The 21532-nt window shown below is 37.6% G+C and overlaps 1 protein-coding gene across 2 annotated transcripts in view; it reads left to right on the top strand.

Annotated features, from left to right (window-relative positions):
- phip (pleckstrin homology domain interacting protein) overlaps nucleotides 1-21532 on the top strand; it is an 88678-nt gene that overhangs the window by 60386 nt on the left and 6760 nt on the right. The window contains exons 24-38 of one of the 2 annotated variants that reach the window (XM_033990749.2): nucleotides 1801-1911; nucleotides 3422-3529; nucleotides 4619-4743; nucleotides 6243-6325; nucleotides 6440-6551; nucleotides 8836-8897; nucleotides 9144-9299; nucleotides 11992-12112; nucleotides 12191-12316; nucleotides 13676-13751; nucleotides 13825-13881; nucleotides 15021-15173; nucleotides 16153-16305; nucleotides 19410-19618; nucleotides 21021-21253. In XM_033990749.2, the coding sequence (XP_033846640.1) occupies nucleotides 1801-1911; nucleotides 3422-3529; nucleotides 4619-4743; nucleotides 6243-6325; nucleotides 6440-6551; nucleotides 8836-8897; nucleotides 9144-9299; nucleotides 11992-12112; nucleotides 12191-12316; nucleotides 13676-13751; nucleotides 13825-13881; nucleotides 15021-15173; nucleotides 16153-16305; nucleotides 19410-19618; nucleotides 21021-21253 (1885 nt within the window). Of the gene's footprint in view, nucleotides 1-1797; nucleotides 1912-3421; nucleotides 3530-4618; nucleotides 4744-6242; nucleotides 6326-6439; nucleotides 6552-8835; nucleotides 8898-9143; nucleotides 9300-11991; nucleotides 12113-12190; nucleotides 12317-13675; nucleotides 13752-13824; nucleotides 13882-15020; nucleotides 15174-16152; nucleotides 16306-19409; nucleotides 19619-21020; nucleotides 21254-21532 lie in introns of both variants that reach the window. The other variant, XM_033990748.2, reaches the window with a different exon arrangement.

The raw sequence follows: 21532 nt of genomic DNA, 5'->3' as shown, positions 1-21532 counted from the left end.
AAGTACTTTACCACGTTATTACATTGCGATTGTGTTACTGACGTATCTAGTTTTGCTTTTTCTTTGAGTTTTTTCCAATTCTTATGAAGCCAAACAGCTAAACGCACTCCTTCCCGTCTCTTTTTTTGTTGTTTTGGTGCGGCGTTAGTCATTTGATCTGGTATTAAATGTTCCCGTATCAATTATTAACAAGTAGGTGAAGTATTCAGGCAGTTTTAGAAGTAGTTTCTTGTAGATACATTTCAGAAAGCGATGGCCAAAGTACTTTACTATAGAGAGAAAACAGTGATGAGTTTCATATCCATCACCTGGAATAAAACAAAGAGCAGAAGTGAAATGCTGGATCTGACTTTTTGATCTTAAGTTGTGGTGACCTGGTACTTTAACAAAGGGATGGATCTAGTTTCTTATGAGCAAAGGGTGTTAGTTTTGCAACGCATTTTTCAATCAATAATTATTATTTATTTATTAATTCCTCAGTGTTAATTATTATTATGCAGTAGGTCAAGGAGTAGTGACACTGTTATTTATTTATTTATTAACTAAATAACTAAATAATTTACTCAATAACTAACTAAATAAATAAATAATTTACTCAATAACCAACTAAATAAATAAGTAAATAAATAACTAAATAATTTACTCAGTAACTAACTAAAGAAATAAATAAATACAAAAATAAATAAATAAGAAAAAATTAATTTACTCACTAACTAAATAAATACGTAAATAAATAAGTAAATAAAGATTTTACTCAGTAACTAAATAAATAAAATAATTTAACTAACAAACAAAATAAATAAATCATTTGCTAACTAACTAACTAAATAAATAAATAATTTACTCAATAACTAACTAAATAAATAAGTAAATAAATAACTAAATAATTTACTCAGCAACTAACTAAATAAATAAATAAATACAAAAATAAATAAATAAGAAAATAATTTACTCACTAACTAAATAAATAAATACGTAAATAAATAAGTAAATAAAGATTTTACTCACTGACTAACTAAATAAATTAAATAATTTAACTAACAAACTAAATAAATAAATCATTTACTCACTAACTAACTAAATAAATAAATAAATAAATAAATAAATAAAATAATTTAACTAAGTAAATCATTTTCTTTTTTCTTATTTGTTGTTAATAGCCTAAACTCTATCTTTATGTAAGTTCTTACACATTTGACAACTTCACTGTGTATCAGGGCTGTTTTCAGTGGTGGATGAAGTACTTAATGTTGTTACTTCAGTAAAAGTACAGGTACAGATACAAATAGTTACTCAAGGGAAAGTAAAAGCATCACAGGAAAAAAAACCTTAAGTAAAAGTATTAAAGTGCTTGTTTAAAAATGTACTTAGAGAGTAAAAAAAGTATTTGCAGTGATACTGATAAAAAATTATTAATATTTTGTTCGACAGTAACAATACCAATGCGTTTCTTAATTTTTCGGATTAATTTTGTGTATTTATTTGTGTTTGCTCAAAGAACTCGAAAACTAGTCAGATATTTAAATAAAAATAACCTCTCAAATCATCCGAAAAGTACTTTTACTTTTCAGTCCGTAGTGGAGGAGAAAGTACAGATACTGCTCTCAAATGTAGTGAAGTAAAAGTAAAAAAGTATCCACTGTGTAAAATGTGCTGAAGTGAAGTACGGATACCTAAAAATGTTACTTAAATACAGTACTTTACTACTTGTACTTCATTACTTCCCACCACTGCCTGTTTTAAGAAGTACACACACGTCTCCGCTGTGAAAGTGATAATTATCTGTTGTTTTCAAAGCAGAGGGCCCAGTTGCAGGAGCAGGGTCTGACTCTGGAGGAGTGGCTCCCCTCGGCCTGGATCACAGACACCGTCCCGCGCAGGTGTCCCTACATCCCCCAGATGGGAGACGAGGTACGCCCCCCTGTGGCCTCTGTGACCTCTGCACGTGTTTATCTGTGCGTTTAATGATCAGCAAGTGAAGGACTTTACACCAGTTACACAAGGACTTTTCACAAAACTCTGACTGAAACATATAAGATTAAACTTAAACGAAAGATGGACTGGACCAGGTTAGAGCGAGGAAGTTTTTATCTGTACGTGGACAAGGTCATTTGGTGCATTTTCTCCAAAAAATATAAGGTTAAACTAAAAGTAAAGATAGATTTACCAAGTTAGAGCTAATTTCCAGGTGTAAACTTTTATCTGCACATGGACAAGGTCATTTAATGTGATTTCTCATACAAAAATATAAGATTAAACTAAAAGAAAAGATGGATTGGACCAGGTTAGAATGAGTACGTTTTTATCTGTACGTGGCCAAGGTCATTTAGTGCATTTTCTAAAACAAAAATATAAGATTAAACTTAAAATAAAGATAGATTTACCAGGTTAGAGCGAGTTGCCGGATATACGTTTTTTCCTGTATGTGGACAAGTTAATTTGGTGCATTTTCTCAAAACGATAAAGGATTAAACTAAAAATAAAGATGGATTTATCAAGTTAGAGCTAGTTGGCAAATGCACGTTTTTACCTGTGCATGGATAAGGTCATTTGGTGCATGTTTTAAAACAAAAATATAAGATTAAACTAAAAGTAAAGACAGATTTACCAGGTTTGAGGAAGTTGCCAGGTTTACGTTTTTATGTGTACGTGGATAAGGTCATTTTTTTCTTTTTCTCATACAAAAATATAAGATTAAACTAAAAGTACAGATGGATTGGACCAGGTTAGAGCGAGTTGCCAGATATAAGTTTTTGCCTGTATGCGAACAGACTGACTTGGTGCATTTTCTAAAACAAAAATGTAAGAATAAACTAAAAATAATGATGGACTGGACCAGGTTAGAGCGAGTAAGTTTTTATCTGTACGTGGACAAGGTCATTTGGTGCATTTTCTCCAAAAAATATAAGGTTAAACTAAAAGTAAAAAACTTACACCTGGCAACTAGCGCTAACTAAATAAATAATAAATAAAATCCATCGTATCTGTACGTGGAGAAGGTCATTTGATGCGATTTCTCATCCAAAAATATAAGTTTAAACTAAAAGTAAAGATAGATTTACCAGGTTAGAGTGAGTTGCCAGATCTGTTTTTTTCCTGCACGTGGACAGACTAACTTAAAAAAAATAAAATTAAACTAAAACTAAGGATAGATTTTACCAGGTTAGAGCTAATTTCTACGTGTAAACTTTTATCTGCAAATGGACAAGGTCATTTAATGCAGTTTCTCATACAAAAATATAAGATTAAACTTAAAATAAAGATGGATTTACCAGGTTAGAGCGAGTTGCCAGGTGTGAGCTTTTATCTGCACACGGACAAGATCATTTTGTGCATTTTCTCGTACCAAAAAATACAATTGAAGCTTTACTATTCAAATGCACCTACTATATTTAAACTGTGTTAAATTGTGTTTTTGCAGGTTTATTACTTCAGACAGGGCCATGAAGCTTATGTGGAAATGGCAAAACAAAAGAAGATTTTCAGCATAAATCCTAAGAAGCAGCCGTGGCACAAGATGGAGCTCAGGGTAAAGACAGACACGATATCAACTATAATGTATTTAATTTCACCTCCTAATGTGCGTTATATTGATTTAAAACCGGTCACGCAATGGTTTTTATCACAAATCTTTTATTAGATCAACAACATGATTTAAAAACAATTAAATATTAGGGTTGAGGTTATGTTTAGACACTAGAGACTGTGTTTTTTTTAGCACTTTTCCACAGAATTATAAGACTTTTTATTGCCATTGTCAGTGAACACAACTCACAAACTAGGAACTTTCTTTTGGTGCTAAAGTGCAACATAAAACACTGAATAATAATGATATAAAAGTTAAAAAAGATGTGCTTAAAAATAAAATAGTCTAGACCATGTGTGTCAAACTCAAGGCCCGGGGGCCAAATGCAGGCCGCCACGTGATTTTATGTGGCCGCGAGAAGGTAAATTAAAAGGCATGACTGTCATTTTAAAATAAATCTACGCTGCTTCAATGTGTACTTTAACCATAAACTAATTAGATTTTCCCAACAAATGAGAAATATTTGCAAATAATGATCCCAAAATGTTCAGGAAGAGGAAAATTGTAGGGATTTAAGGCAGTTTCAAGAAAGGTGAAGGTGTGTTTTTTTGTGTTATGAGGCGGGGTCGGTTGTGAAAGAGAATCTACGTCGGCATTTTGACTCCAAACACGGAGCCAAGTGTGCAAAAGTTAGCCTTCAAGAAAAACAACAAACTGTATAAATAATTAAAATGTCTGTGTAACTGCGTATCCCCTGATAAACTGACATGTAATATTTGCAACTTGAATAAGTAATAAATACAGAAAGAGTTATTTAACAAGTTGAAAAGTAGTTACATTTATTTTACATGACATTTGGCTACATTTAGTGACATTTACACTGCCGCACATTTACATCTGGCCCTCGATGGCGGCCATTTTGCTGATTTGGCCCTCGGTTTAGACGTAGATCTATACAACGACATCAGAAAAAGAAAGACGTTAAATCACAATACAACAAATCAAAACGTAAATAATCACAAATAATCATTGTGAACTTAACGTAAAAACATCTCTCCACACACTTAAATCTTAAAATTGTTTTGTTTTCAGGAGCAGGAGCTGATGAAGATCGTCGGGCTGAAATATGAAGTCGGTTTACCCACGCTCTGCTGTCTCAAACTCGCCTTTTTAGACCCAGACACGGGCAAACTCACCGGAGGATCCTTTTCTATGAAGTAAGAGCTCGACGTTTCATCTCGAAATACGATATTCAGACTTTAAAATCCAAAACTGAGACGATTTCAGGCTGTGTAAAAGTTTATCCTTCTGTCTGATCGTCACAAACACGGGGAGGTTTTTTTTGGGGTAATTGCTCTTAGCGTTTTTATTTGATAGAAACAAAATCTGATGCTCCTCATGGACGAAGTAGGAATGACACAGGGGCACACACACACACACACACCCCACCCACACACACATACACACACACACACACACCCCCCCACCCACACACACATACACACACACACACACATATATACACACATATATATATATATATACACATATACACATATATATATACACACACATATATACACATATACACACACACATATACACACACACAAATGTACATATACACACATACACACTCTGGAGCGACTTGGAAAGAATATTATCTGCTACATTTTCAGTATCTGGGAGACACATACACGTACACACACATACACACATACATATGCACCCCTACACAAACGCACACATACACACGTACATAAACACACATACGTACACACATATACGTACACACACACATACATACACACCCCCACACACACCCCCATGTACATACACACACACACACACACACTCTGGAGCGACTTATAATATTATCTTGTACATTTTCAGTATCTTGGAGGTAGAGACACTGGATAAAAAGTTCAGACTGCGCTGGGTCCAAAGAACAAAGCAGAAAAAAAAACACAGCTCCGCACTGCAGTTCTGTGCAGCTCAACAATTATTTTAATACCAGCTCAATGTAAATGTGAGCTGCTTTTTCCCTCGTACATTTTCAATATCTAACATAACAACCAATATCTGGGGAAATATCCTGAAAACCATAACTCACACATGTCAACCTCAGGCCCGGGGACCAAATCTGGCCCGCGGTGTAATTATATTTGGCCCGTGAGATCATATCAAATGTGGATTAGAGCTGCCCCCCCGGTATAAAGTGTGTGCACCGCTAATACTACAAGTTGTTTCTGTTCAAAATTCAGCACAAATCTTTTTCAAAATCACTATATTTAAAACTTTATTACATCTCAAAATCTGTGTGAATACTTTTACTTTTTACTCTTTAAGTACATTTTCAAACCGGTACTTTAACACTTTTACTTCAATACTGTTTTCTGGAGTATGAGTCGCACTTTTTTCATAGTTTGGCGTAAGTGCGACTTATACTCAGACGTGAAATATGTTTTTTTTTTCTTCATTATTATGTATTTTTTGGCTGGTGTGACTTATACTCTGGAAAAAAACTGTAGATTTTTTACTTTTTACTGTATTTTTGCTCCGATATCTGAACTTTTACTTCACAAAAACTAACAAAACTGAGCACTTCTTCCACTACTACCTAAAACAAAGACTTAACTACTATAAAACTAATTGTAGATAACGCAAATTTTAATCATTCTTCATTAATTTGCATTTATTCCATGTGTTTTTCCAGATACCACGACATGCCGGACGTGATCGACTTCCTCGTTTTGCGACAGCAGTTTGAAAACGCCAGACGGAGACAGTGGAGCATAGGTCAGGGTTGGGTTGTTTTTTCATGTATTTAAATCTGCTCTTAACGACGCGCTGAATGAAATGGTTTGAAATGGGTTTAATTGGTTTAAACTTGAGGTTGTGATGCTTTTACAGGCGACAGATTTCGCTCGGTGATCGATGACGCCTGGTGGTTTGGGACGATCGAGAGTCAGGAGCCGTACCAGCCCCAGTATCCGGACAGTCTGTTCCTCTGCTACAGCGTCTGGTACGAACATAGACACATCTTTATTTTATTATTTTATCTTTATTATTATTGTTGGTTTCCATTTCTATCCTATCAGAACTTTACATAAAAAAGCTTCACTGTTACAAGATTTTAACACTTTTAATATACGACCAGCTTTGTTAAATCAAACAATCTGATTAAAAACGTATTGGATTTTTTTTGTGCTATAATCAATTTTCCAATAAATTTAATCTGTTATAATGTAGTTTTCTCATCAAAAACACACATTTAGTTTCATTCACACATGTTTAAATCACACACAAACCCTGCATATTTAGGCTGAGTACAGAAAACACTTTGTTCCACCTTGTGATGTCATCATGTGGTGATACAGGAAGTGCTCCGCTGTGTTTTTAAACTCCATACACCTTCATGAGAATCATTTTGATGATTTTAGCCCTGGAATCGTTGGTTTCTACTGAACAAAAATTAAAAAGTAGCTATTAACTTGAAAAATACCGGTTATGACATCACAAGGTGGAACGGAGCGTTTTGAGGTTTGGAGATGTACAGATTAATGATAAAGTGTTGCTCAAACATGTGTGAATGAAACAAAACACAACTCCAGGTCTGTTTTTGTGGAGGTAACAACATTATAACACGACTTAACCCTCACAAGAGTCAATTTTGTGTAATATATGACCTGTAAAGATGCACTCTGTAACTTTTCTGGTGAGGTGTCCATCATCTGCTTGTCTCTATGGAGATGTTATTGCTTTGCCTGAAATGTTCCAACAAATTCGTCTTACTTTTATTGACTTACACATGTTTGTCTTCCTAAAAACAATACTCTGATTAACATGTACAGTATCCTTAATGTGAGCTGGGGCGCCACTCCACAGATCTCACCTCTCCACATGCTTGTCTGGTGGGTGGTGAGCTCTTCATCAGAAAAGTTACACAGTGCAGCTTTAAATCTTCTGTTGTTGATGTAAAATGTCACAGACAAATCAGTGTCTTACTGTTTACACTGATGTTTGAACATGAGCATGTTGTGTTTACATGTTATAGAATATACACACACAAATACACACACGTATACATCTACACACATACGCACACATATATACACACACACATATACACACACATGCATACATTTACACACACGCATACATATACACAGACATATACACGTACACACACCCACATTTACAGATACACACATACGTATACACACATACACATGTACATACTCACATATACACACACACATATACACCCCCCCCCCACACACACACACACATATATATATATATATATATATATATATATATATATATATATATATATATATATATATATATATATATATATATATATATACATATATATATATACATATATACATATATACATACAAACATACCCACATTATATACGCATGCATACCCACTCTCTCTCACATACCCACTCTCTCTCACATACCCACTCTCACACACACACACTATCACATTTAGTCTGATTCATTGTGCCACATTTTCCTTTGATTGAATTAATGGCCTGAGTTTTTCATTCTCTGTAAATGACGTGAGGCTCGAGCCGCGTCTCTTTTCACCGACCGTTAAGTGAGTCACATTTGAACGTTTAATTGTCTCGAACACAAGACGGAGCATTTTTCTACAAAGCTTTTAATCAAATGTTTTGCTCACAATTTCCAAGCCATTTAAATCAGGTACAAGAAAGTCACGGACGGAAAACAGAGAAATGTGATAGAACCAGTGTGAAAACAAAAACAATACAAATGTGAACAAAAATAACACAAATGTGAACAAAAACAATACAAATGTGAACAAAAACAATACAAATGTGAACAAAAACAATACAAATGTGAACAAAAACAATACAAATGTGAACAAAAACAATACAAATGTGAACAAAAACAATACAAATGTGAACAAAAACAATACAAATGTGAACAAAAACAATACGAATGTGAACAAAAACAACACAAATGTCAACAAAAACAACACAAATGTCAACAAAAACAACACAAATGTCAACAAAAACAACACAAATGTCAACAAAAACAACACAAATGTCAACAAAAACAACACAAATGTCACTTTAAGGAGCATTGTGCATCATCTTTGTTTAAAATCAGACTCTGTAACACATAGTTGGTTCCTGATCTGCATATTTCATTTTAACTTACAGAAATCATGAATCAAAATTTGAAAATAAAATAATCCAAGTAGCAATTAGATTCATCAAACTCATTAAGATTAAGATTACGCTTTCATAAAACTTCATCTGTTTTCAGCTGGGACAATGGAGACACGGAGAGGATGAGCCCCTGGGACATGGAGCCTGTGCCTGACGACGGTGAGTCTTTTTTATATATAAACAATTTGACACATTAGTTGGACGTTTATGCTGTTAGAGAGTCGTTTGAGGGTTTAATTCCCAAACTACCAGGCTCTAGATGCTTGAATTTGAGTATTAAGAAGTAGTTATGATGAATTAAGTCTCTTTTCTTGCTTTATTATCTATATTATCAGTATATTTGATTGTTAACCTGACTACGTATCTGTACATATATTAACGTAAATGTATAATCTTTGTTCCCAGCCTCTTTCCCGGACGAGCTGGGTCTGAGTGTCCCGCTGTCGGAGGAGGAGCACAGGGAGCTGCTGTACGTCCCGGTGGAGGGAGAGTGGGGCTGCAGACCTAGAGCTGAGGAGTGTGACCGAATTATTAAAGCCATCGACCAGCTCTGCACTCTGGGTACGAACGAGAACTCAGCAGTTTTTCGGGATACATCTAATTGCGGGATTCTGTTCAAAGTGCATTTTTTAAACGTTTCTCCGAGCATTAATATTTAAGACGACGCTCGGAATATGAACTGCAGATTCACACGCATTTCTGAGCGTGTTTTAGAGATAAGTTGCATAAAAAGACGCTATTTTAGATTTGGTTTTCTTAAGAAATGCCGTCATGACCTGGTAAAACCTGGTAATCTTTGTATTAGTCATCAGTGTGATCTGAGCAGCTGAAGTGAAGTCATTGGTTTCCTGCTCAAAGCTCTGACTCACTACTGATGTTATAAGAGTAAAACAGGACATACTGGTCGTTTAGGGGCTTTTTCTTCGTTAAATCTCTCTTATTTTCGCTTTAAATCTGGTTTAGACCTGGTTTAGTCTCGGTTTAGCTCTGGTTTCGACCTGGTTTCGTGTTTGGAAAGATTACAGTGACGCATTTTGAAGTTCGATATATCCCTGAAACTAACTTATGCCGAGGTTCAAACCACAAAAACTAGTCTAAATCTACAATATTGTTAAAAAAATATGATCTGCATTAAATAAACAGCAGAATCCAACACTTTAGCACTTCGTTTGCATCTGTAATGAGTCATACGAGCTATTAATCCAACTTTTAACAGCTTAAATCTTAAAAAATAGTCAAAAAATAACCAAAAATAAAAATCTTTAGTGTATTTTTTGTGATAATTGTTATGATTTTGGTTCAGAGTTGTAATATATGTTTAAAAAGTAGGATTCTGAGCACATTGTAAACAACTTCAGGAGCGTTAACGATTGAGAAAAGATGGAAATATTAACAGTTTATGCAAGAATCGTACACATTTTTGAACATTTTTAAGCCACAGGTACAGCATTTCTGTTAAAAACTGGATATTGTGGTGTTTGCAGAGAAGATTTTGTTATTTAATTGTGACTTTTCTGATCATTTAACTCTATTTTAATCCTTTTTTAAAGCTCAGGTTAAGCTTTGACCTGCTTTAGAAGTTGTTTAGTCCTGATTTAACCCATATTTAGAGGTGGATCAGTCATCAGAAACCCGTATTTTGGCTGTTTGAACCCTGCTGTCATCACTCCAAACTGTTGTTGTGTCCTTGTGCAGCACACTTAATCCACCTAAGTTGTAGTTTCTTGCATAGTTGCAGTGAAGTGCACTGCAAACTTCAAAAAACACATATATTCTCTGATGATACTTAGTGTAAAAAGGCTGGAGAATCATTTTGCTTAAACTGCAAACGCATCGAGCCAAAGATGGAGGCGCTTGTTCAAATTCCTGTTTAAAAATGATGTCATTGTCACAAATTCATAGTATCTGCAATACGCTGTGGAACGATGGACAGGAGCGCCCTCTACTGACCGAACAGGGTGTCGGCATGTGTTTAAGTAAATAAGCACACTAGTCTTTTTGATCTTACATTACACCCACATAAAATGCTTCACTGGGTTTTAGCTGAGCTGCTTGTTACCAGGGAACTCTAAAATGGAATATTCAGGGAGATTAAAGTGAAATTATGTCTTAAAATGGCTGGAAAGGTCAGTAGGTTGGTAGAAACTGTCAAAAGAAACGACATATTTACACAACAAATCTGCAAAAATGAGGATCCAGATTACAAACTGTTGAGATAACGCAAGTAATATGCTTTTTTTGCATCTAAATTGAAATAAAATACAGTATAACTTCAACATTTGCTAAAGACAAACATAACATGTAACTGTTTTTATCATTAGTTTAATAGAAAATAATCTCGTCAGTCGCACAATATCGATCGACCACGCAAAAATAACATCACAATTAATTTCTGTAATTAGTTTGTGTGGTTAAACAGTTAATTAGACATTTATAAACCCATTTTTTTACAAGATATACTGGAAATTTATATGTATACTGTGTAGGATTGGATTTAATTTGAACATCTTAATACGCAACTGTTGCTACTAGTGACTGTACATACTGTAATTAGACATAAACAAACTGCAAAACACTTCAAATTGTATAAAAAAGTCATAATAAATCTCAGTTTGTGTGTACGTTTGAGTGTTTGTCCAGTGAGCTGAAGGTCGGCGGTCATGAAAACACATTTTGAACAACGGTATACACTATAGCTACAGAGAAATACCGCGATAAATGATAATATTGATAATCCGAGAAAAGTAAGCCAGTTTTTAAATATACTGCATCATTAAAAGGCCCGAGCTGCGACAAATAAATGACAGAATGAACCAAAAATTCGCCGTAGAAGTGATTTATTCTTAAAAACTTGCGTAAAAATACCAAAAATCTCCCCCACTGCAAAGAAAATGTACAAATGATAAATATTAAGCCCCAAAATATATCGTTCCAGGTTTCATACGCTGAACAAAAAGTCGATATACTCCGTGCCGTGTCTCCTGTACAGTACAGAATGTGTTCAGACAAATTTACATAAACATTGGATCGCAGTGTGACTCTGAAGTGCTGTACGTTTGCAATTTGTTTTCTCCCCGACAAAACCCACAATGTCGATGAAACGTTCTGCACCGACAAAGACGCCTACGAAGGTTTTTTTAACTTTGAGAGAGTTTAAACGAGAGAGAAATGTGAGAAAATGTTAACGCCTGTGTGAGAAAAGTGTATAAAGTGTGTGGTGAGGGGTGTTTCATTTCTTTTTTCCAATCTCCAGATGTAGCCGCTCCGTTTGCCTTCCCCGTGGACCTCCAGGCGTACCCCACATACTGCACAGTGGTCGCCTACGTCACGGACCTCAGCACCATTCGCCAAAGGCTGGTCAACCGCTTCTACAGGTAAAACGCCGTTGTTTTTTTGCTTAAATTTATAACGTTTATTTGTGAATGGATGGGTGACGTCTTGTTTTCTCTCAGGCGGTTGTCATCTCTGATGTGGGAGGTGCGTTACATCGAACACAACGCCCAAACCTTCAATGAACCGGGGGCGTTTATCGTCACCACTGCCAAGTTTGTGTCGGACCTCATGCTTCAGTTTATCAAGTGAGTTTCATGAAGAGTCTGTCAATTTTCATGTGACTATTAGGTTTTATATTGCAAATTTTATCACACAAATCATTTTATTAGTTTAATTGTTAAGTGTCTTTTTGTAGAAAGGGGGTCCTAGCTATTCTCTTTGGTTCATTGTTGTTTAATGGATCTATCCTTCTCTTCTTCTTCTTTCTCTTTCCTTATCTCTCTTCCTGTCTCATCTTCTTTCTCTCCTACTCAGTCTCTGTTACTCCCACTCTTTTTCTCTATACTTTTCAGTCTCTCCTCCCTCCTTTCTGACTTTCTTTGCCTTTTTTCTCCCTCAATTTTTTCTCTTACCCCCCCTCTCTTTTTCTCTCTCCTTCCCCCTCTCCTCCTCCTTTCTGAATTTGCCCCACTCCTTCCTCCCTCTGTTTCTCCCTCTCTCATCCCGACTCCTTTTCTCTCTCTCTATACTTATCCATATTTCTCTCTCATCTTCTTTCTCTCTCACTCTATCCTCTCTTCCTCAATCTCTCTCTTACCCCACTCTTTTTCTCTCTATACTTTCCAATCTCTCCTCTCTCCTTTCTGACTTTCTCTGCTGTATTTCTCTCTCTTACCACCACTCTCTTTTTTTCTCTCTCTTTATTCCTCTCCTCCTGCTGTCTCTCTCTTCTCTCTCCCTCTCTCCTCCTTTCTCACTCTTTTCCCCTCCTTCCTCCCTCTATTTCTCCCTCTTTCACCCTCACTCATTAGTTTGGTTTTACTGCAGGCTTCTTTCTCGAGTCCTTAAAAATACACAACATATGAATGAATTTTTGTAAATGATCATTAGCAGATGTAACACATTCACAAAAAAATATGTTGGACTTGAGACTTTAGTCCAAAGACATTTTGTTTATGTGATACATTCAAAGTGTATTAATGCATTATTATTATTATTATTATTATTGTTATTATTATTGTTATTATTATTATTATTATTATTTATTAATTTGTTTATTTTTTATTTGTTATTTTATTTTATTTATTATTATTATTATTATTATTATTATTATTATTGTTGTTATTATTATTATTATTGTTAATTAATTTGTTTATTTTTTATTTTATTTTATTTATCATTATTAATATTGTTGTTGTTGTTGTTGTTAATTAATTTGTTTATTTTTTATTTGTAATTTATTTGTATTATTATTATTTTTTTTTTTGTTTATTTATTTTATTTTATTTATTTTAATTCCCTTTCTTGGACAAGTACGAAATATTATCCTAGACCGGTGCTCGAAATAAACACATCATCATCATCATCTGCAGTCCATACAAAAGTACATAATGAATACTGTATAAAACAACTTTAATGATCTGATCTTCTCTTTGTCGTTTCAGAGACCAAAGTTTGACGGACCTCATGCCTCTTTATAAAACTATGAAGAAGGCGACTTTCTCCGACTCTGAAGACTCTGTACGTTTAACTATGAGCAGTTTACAGAAATATTACTATATGAGTTTGTCACTTTAATCGACTTTCTATTTAGGACGATGAAGAGGAAGATGAAGACACTAATGCTCCTGGAACATCAACGAGAAACAAGGTGAACGGACAAACTGCAGCAGATCCACACGTGTTTGTTTTATTGAGTGTTACTGAGAAGAATGGACTGTGAGGCACGAAGAATGAAGTAGTAGTACAAGCAGTAGTTGTAGTAGAAGCAGTAATAGTAGCTTTAGTAATAGTGGTAGCGGTAATAGTTGTTGTAGTCGTAGTAGCTGTAGTTGTAGTAGCAGTAGTTGTAGTTGTTGTTGTAGTTGTAGTTGTTGTAGTAGTAGTAGTAGTAGTTGTTGTAGTAGTAGCTATAGCAGTAGTAGCTGTTGTAGTCGTAGTAGCAGTTGTTGTAGTAGTAGCTGTAGTAGTAGTAGTTGTAGTTATTGTAGTAGTAGCTATAGCAGTAGTAGTAGTAGTTGTTGTAGTCGTAGTAGCTGTAGTTGTAGTAGCAGTAGTTGTAGTTGTTGTAGTAGTAGTAGTTGTTGTAGTAGTAGCTATAGCAGTAGTAGTTGTTGTAGTCGTAGTAGCAGTTGTAGTAGTAGTAGTTGTAGTTATTGTAGTAGTAGCTATAGCAGTAGTAGTAGTAGTAGTAGTAGTTGTTGTAGTCATAGTAGCAGTTGTTGTAGTAGTTGTTGTAGTTGTTGTAGTAGTAGCTATAGCAGTAGTAGTTGTTGTAGTCATAGTAGTAGTTGTAGTTGTTGTAGTAGTAGCTATAGCAGTAGTAGTAGTAGTGATAGTAGTTGTTTAGTTGTAGTTGTAGCAGTTGTTGTAGAAGTTATTGTAGTGGTGATAGTAGTTGTTGTAGTAGTAGCATTGTTGTAGAAGTTGTTGTTGTAGTAGTATTAGTAGCAGCAGTTGTTGCAGAAGTATTGTAGTAGCAGTAGTAGTAGTTGTAGTTTTTATATTCGTTTCAAGACAAGTTTATTTGTACAGCACAATTCGTACACAAGTGAAATGTTTTACAGAATAAAAAATACATTAAAATCCCACAAATCAAAACACAAATAATCACATATAATCATCATAAAATCAACATTAAAAGAGAAAAGTGCAGAATAAACCCCTTTCACTCACACGCACAGATAAACAGAACCGTTTTGAGCCTGGATTATTCGGCCTCGTAATTTCTAGAGAGGAACGAATTAAATCTAATGTAGTGGTAATAATGATGTGTTTGTGATTTCGCAGGGTCGCCGGGCAACGCAGAGGCAGCTGCGTAACAGGAACCCGTCGTACGACCCTCACTCCTGGAAGAGCCGCTGTAAAGAGCTGCTGGACCTGATTTTCCAGTGTGAAGACTCAGAGCCCTTCAGAGAACCTGTGGACCTGCAGGAGTACCCGGTAACACCCCAAACACACGCATGCAGTACTGTACAGCCTAATTCAACCTCAAGAGACTGAATATTTTATTGATTTTTTGCTATTTCCTGGTGGCACGAGTGACCCATTTTGCTTCGTAGAGTAGATATTTCAGTTTGTATTTTATCTTAAAGAGTTTTTGGAGCTTTCTGCCATGTTGTGATGTTGTTCCCGCATCAAAAACATCCATCCTTGCGTGTTTGAGTAATTTAGCGATCTCTCCCAGGCCCTATTCAAACCCTCCTTACGGTTAGCTGCAAGATTTGTCCAATGCTCCGCCCACAAAAGCCTACGTCATCCACGCTCCCTCATGACAATCCTCCATAAATACACAAAAGATACAAAACAATACACTACAACTTCACAAACCTGACGCGATGTGCAGTGGTTTCATTAGCGGAACGCACGGCAATTGTAGCGCTGTGAAGGGAGAGTGATTTTTGTCTTAAAGTGTCAAAAACAAAAGTGAAACTCATAAAAAATGTTGTTTTTGGTGAATTTCGCGTGTTCAAAATGATAAAAGGTAACGTGTTGATCTAAATATGTTATGTGTTAGCAGGTAATACCCGGTAAAAGTAAAATACCTCCTTTTTAAAGCTGTATTTTTCAGTATTGTTGAATTATATATCAAAAAATACAGAAAATATGAGAGTTTATGTATAAGTTTATGTAGTTTGTCTATTTGGTTATGTCAGAGTCGTATCAATTAATAGAAACTTTGCAGTATGAACGATTTGTTTAGGAAAATCTAAAATATCTATAGAGGGGCCTGTGAACACGAGTAGATGAAGAGGCTGCTGGTTCTGCTGCTGCGGGGTAAATAATACAAGGTTAAGAGGCACAGATATTAGGCTGTGATTGGCTGACCACTACAGATAAGAAACAGTGACAGGAAATACAGTTCTCCAGGTTTAATTTATGATTAGTTGTGTTTGATTAGCTTTTTTTTTTTTCTTTTTAGGATTATCTGGAAATCGTAGACTCACCTATGGACTTTGGCACGGTCCTGAACACGCTGACGGAGGGGAAATACCAGTCTCCCATCGAACTGTGCAAAGATGTCCGTCAAATCTTCAGCAACTCTAAAGCCTACACTCCCAGCAAAAAGTCCAGGGTAAGTGAACGAAAACGACGCACTTATAACACAATTATGTCTCTGTAGCTGATTTTTAAAACATGAAAAACAAAACTAGTTAATTTTAAATGTTTTTTAGTGGTCCAAATGTAGCATTCCTAATTATTCACAGCAATGAGTTTACTGTATTTTCCGGAGTATAAGTCGCACCAGACAAAAAATACATAATAATGAAGAAAAAAACAAACAAACTATGACAAGTGCAGCTTATAGTCCGGAAATATCATATATGTAAATCTTTCAAAGACCAGAGTTTTGTCGTCACGGTTATGCTAAAAACAATTAGCATTACTAGCAGCATTATTTTTACACTAAGAGATGTTTTTTTTGCCGGCAGTAAGTCAGACCTGTTCCCGGTGCATGTTGGACTCCGCCAGGGCTGCCCTTTGTCACCGGTTCTGTTCATTATATTTATGGACAGAATTTCTAGGCGCAGCCAGGGGCCGGAGGGGGCCTGGTTTGGGAACCACAGGATTTCATCTCTGCTGTTTGCGGATGATGTTGTCCTGATGGCTTCTTCGAGCCAGGACCTGCAGCAGGCACTGGGGCGATTTGCAGCCGAGTGTGAAGCGGCTGGGATGAGAATCAGCTCCTCCAAATCCGAGGCCATGGTTCTCGACCGGAAAAAGGTGGTTTGCTCTCTCCGGGTGGGTGGTGAGTCTCTGCCCCAAGTGGAGGAGTTCAAGTATCTCGGGGTCTTGTTCACGAGTGAGGGAAGGATGGAGCGGGAGATTGACAGGCGGATCGGTGCAGCGTCTGCAGTGATGCGGTCGCTGTATCGGTCCGTTGTGGTAAAGAAGGAGCTGAGCCGGAAGGAAAAGCTCTCTATTTACCGGTCAATCTACGTTCCTACCCTCACCTATGGTCATGAGCTCTGGGTAATGACCGAAAGGACAAGATCGCGGATACAAGCGGCTGAAATGGGTTTCCTCCAGAGAGTGGCCGGGCGCACCCTTAGGGATAGGGTGAGGAGCTCGGTCACACGGGAGGAGCTCGGAGTAGAGCCGCTGCTCCTACACGTTGAGAGGAACCAGTTGAGGTGGCTCGGGCATCTGCTCAGGATGCCTCCTGGACGCCTCCCTAGGGAGGTGTTCTGGGCATGTCCCACCGGGAGGAGGCCCCGGGGAAGACCCAGGACACGCTGGAGGGACTATGTCTCTGGTCTGGCCTGGGAACGCCTTGGGGTCCCACCGGAGGAGCTGGAAGACGTGTCCGGGGTGAGGGAAGTCTGGGAGTCCCTGCTTAGACTGCTGCCCCCGCGACCCGGCCCCGGATAAGCGGAAGAAAATGGATGGATGGATGGATGTTTTTTTTATAATTTATCTTACTAGCGCAGAAATTTTACTTAATTACAGGACAAAATCTGGTACAGCACATAGACTATATACACTCACCTGAAGGATTATTAGGAACACCAGACTAATACGGCGTTTGACCTTTCACCTTCAGAACTGCCTTAATTCTACGTGGCATTGATTCAACAAGGTGCTGATTCATTCTTTAGAAATGTTGGCCCATATTGATAGGAGCATCTTGCAGTTGATGGAGATTTGTGGGATGCACATCCAGGGCACGAAGCTCCTGTTCCACCACATCCCAAAGATGCTCTATCGGGTTGAGATCTGGTGACTGTGGGGGCCATTGTAGTACAGTGAACTCATTGTCATGTTCAAGAAAACAATTTGAAATTATTTGAGCTTTATGACATGGTGCATTATCCTGCTGGAAGTAGAGGAGGAGGATGGGTACATGTTGGTCATGAAGGGATGGACATGGTCAGAAACAATGTTCAGGTAGCCCGTGGCATTTAAACGATGCCCAATTGGCACTAAGGGACCTAAAGTGTGCCATGAAAACATCCCCCACACCATTACACCACCACCACCAGCCTGCACAGTGGTAACAAGGCATGATGGATCCATGTTCTCATTCTGTTTACGCCAAATTCTGACTGTACCATTTGAATGTCTCAACAGAAATCGAGACTCATCAGACCAGGCAACATTTTTCCAGTGTTCAACTGTCCAATTTTGGTGAGGTCGTGCAAATTGTAGCCTCTTTTTCCTATTTGTAGTGGAGATGAGTGGTACCCGGTGGGGTCTTCTGCTGTTGTAGCCCATCCGCCTCAAGGTTGTGCGTGTTGTGGCTTCACAAATGCTTTGCTGCATTCCTTGGTTCATCGCTCTTCTATCAGCTTGAATCACTCGGCCCATTCTCCTCTGACCTCTAGCATCAACAAGGCATTTTCGCCCACAGGACTGCCGCATACTGGATGTTTTTCCCTTTTCACACCATTCTTTGTAAACCCTAGAAATGGTTGTGCGTGAAAATCCCAGTAACTGAGCAGATTGTGAAATACTCAGACCGGCCCGTCTGGCACCAACAACCATGCCACGCTCAAAATTGCTTAAATCACCTTTCTTTCCCATTCTGACATTCAGTTTGGAGTTCAGGAGATTGTCTTGACCAGGACCACACCCCTAAATGCATTGAAGCAACTGCCATGTGATTGGTTGATTAGATAATTGTATTAAGGTGTTCCTAATAATCCTTTAGGTGAGTGTATAAAAATGGACATAGCTAACCTGCTAGCCACCGCGCTCCAGCTCCATCGACTCTGGCTCCAATTCACTTTCTATTGAAAAACTGTCACCCATCTCTCCGTAAATGCTGTCCGGCTTGTGATTGTGGTCTTAAAATGTTCGTATTAATCCGCGCTACATGATCCTGGTGGTTTTATTTGGCTATTTTGTCCATAAACACACATTTGAACAGACGTCTTTTTTCTCTGAGGTCGCTCCCAGTAGCATTAGCAACAGGTTTGATTGACAGCGTTGTTAAGCCAGCAGTGTGGGCAGGAAGGGGCGTTACTTTTAACAATCTCACTCCGGATTGACTCTTTGGTTGCTATGATACTCGTGGTTAGAACTCTGCTCCAAATTAGCCCCATAACCGCTAGCCTCGATGAGCTTCGTTTGACATTTGACCCGGACGCTATGGGTGACGTCAGACTCCCTTAGTTCTTTATCTGTGGTGTAGCCCCTTCAATGTTTTACCGAGTATTCCCTGTGTCATATTTCCAGATCTACAGCATGAGTTTGCGGCTGTCAGCTCTGTTCGAGGAGCACATCAGTCCCATCCTGGCAGATTATAAAGCCATCCACGGTTTGACAGACAGATTAACGAGACAGGGCTCCGACCGCCAAACCAGACACACCTCAGACCGCCAAACACGCCACGCCATGAAGAGGAGACGGAGGAGGAGCGACTCGGCCAGCAGCACGGCCTCCAGGTACCGTACTATGGCTTTACACGTGCAATATGTATCTTTTCACCTACTTGTTACCTGAAATGTTCCCAAGTATGGCATTAAATTGATCTTACTTTGATTAAATTACATTGTTATTGCTCAGAAATACCGCGATAAACATTGGTTCTCACTCTGAACGGGTTTGCCTCTCCACAGATCTGATTTGTAGCTCGGTCTGGTGGCATCACTTCTTTGTCTCCATGGGAATAGATGTGTTTAATGCCATACCATAGAACATTTTGGTCAAAGCAAATCTAGAACCATAAATACCACAGATATTGTTGATTCAGAATTTCTTACTTAATTAATTGTACTGAAAAATACCCCGTACTGCTCGTCCCTTAACTAACATATTCACTTTTTGTAATTTTTATTTTAAACCATGATCCACATGACAGCAATTATTAAAACTACTGTATTTTCTGGACAATAAGTCGCACTTTTTTAATAGTTTGGCCAGGGGTGTGACTCAGATGCAATTTATATGTGAAATATATGTTTTTTTCTTCATTATTATGCATTTTTTTGGCTGGTGCGACTGAAAAAACTGTGAAAATATGGGTCTTATATTACACAAAATTAACTCTTGTGAGCTTAAATCATGTTATAATGCTGTTATTTTATCAAAAACAGATGTGGAGTTGTGTTTTGTTTCATTCACACATGTTTGAGGAACTCTTTTTTTATTAGTCTGTACATCTGCAAAGCTCAAAATGCTCCGTTCCACCTTGTGATGTCATGAAGTGTTAGTTTTCAAGGTAACAGCTACGTTTTACCTTTTGTTCAGTCGCGATCGGTAATTCTACGGCATTTCCTGAATTGACACTGTTAGGTTTGGGCACCTCACTTTCTCTGCTCACCTCTCTCCGCTCGCTCTGGGTCCAGCGCTGCCCCCTACTGGTGCTTCCATGCTGGGTCTTTATATCTTTTTGTTAGCTTAGCTTTTTTGTTTGACCTTGTTAGTCCGGGTTGGCCTGTCCATATTTATTGGCTTGTCCTTATTTTACGTTGCCCGGCTCACCATGGTCATTTTCCTTTGTTACTTTGTTCTTTTTTTGTTGGGCACTGGGTCTGGTAAGGGTTTCTTTCCACCTGCTTTTCAGTTTTGACAAGAAAACGAAGCCATAAAAATAAAAACCTGCTTGAACCCTTACCCCTGTTTCCTGTTTCCTGTGTTCTTTCGTAAATCTGTTTGATTCCTTTGACAGACATCACAAGGTGGAACAGAGTGTTTTCTGTTTGAGAGAAGGACCGAAAGCCTAAATATGCAGGATTTGTGTGTTAAAACTTGTGCGAACGAAACAAAACACAACTCCAGGTCTGTTTGTGACGAGGAAACAACATTATCATCGGCCCTTTAATAACTGTTCATATTTTTGTCCAGTCCGGAGAGGAAGAGACGCGTATCCACCAGAGTCATCGCCAAACGAGAGCCATCGCCCCCTCACACCAGACCCCCATTCTTGAGACAGAACATCCCGTCGAAACAGCCCCCTCCGCTGGTGAACGGGAAAACGGAGACGGTAACTCCAGGACGAACTCGCAGCTCGGCACGGCACCCCGCTCACTCCCCGCCACCCTCCACGAATATCACCAACAACTCACAGAGCACTCCAGGTGAGGGGAACGAAGAATAGTACCACAGAAACAAAAACATGTACAGTATTGCAACGTTTATTTTAAAATCAAGCTTCATTTCTTAGTGTTTTTTTAAAAACTGGTCCAAAAGCATAAACATTTGAGAGAAAAGTGAAATTAAAGTAAGTAAAGTAAATAAATACAAGAATCCCATGCATTTTGGAATATGTTTGTAGATTTTTAAATTACAGTGTTTTACATAATTAGACCATAAATTGTGATGTTACAAATATGCTTATTGTTCAATATATTATAATA

The sequence above is a fragment of the Periophthalmus magnuspinnatus genome, chromosome 24 (assembly GCF_009829125.3).
Source record: "Periophthalmus magnuspinnatus isolate fPerMag1 chromosome 24, fPerMag1.2.pri, whole genome shotgun sequence".
In the NCBI taxonomy this organism is placed as follows: Eukaryota; Metazoa; Chordata; class Actinopteri; order Gobiiformes; family Gobiidae; genus Periophthalmus; species Periophthalmus magnuspinnatus.
The sequence above is the reverse complement of the archived record's forward strand: the minus strand, read 5'-3'. Positions and strand labels throughout refer to the sequence as shown.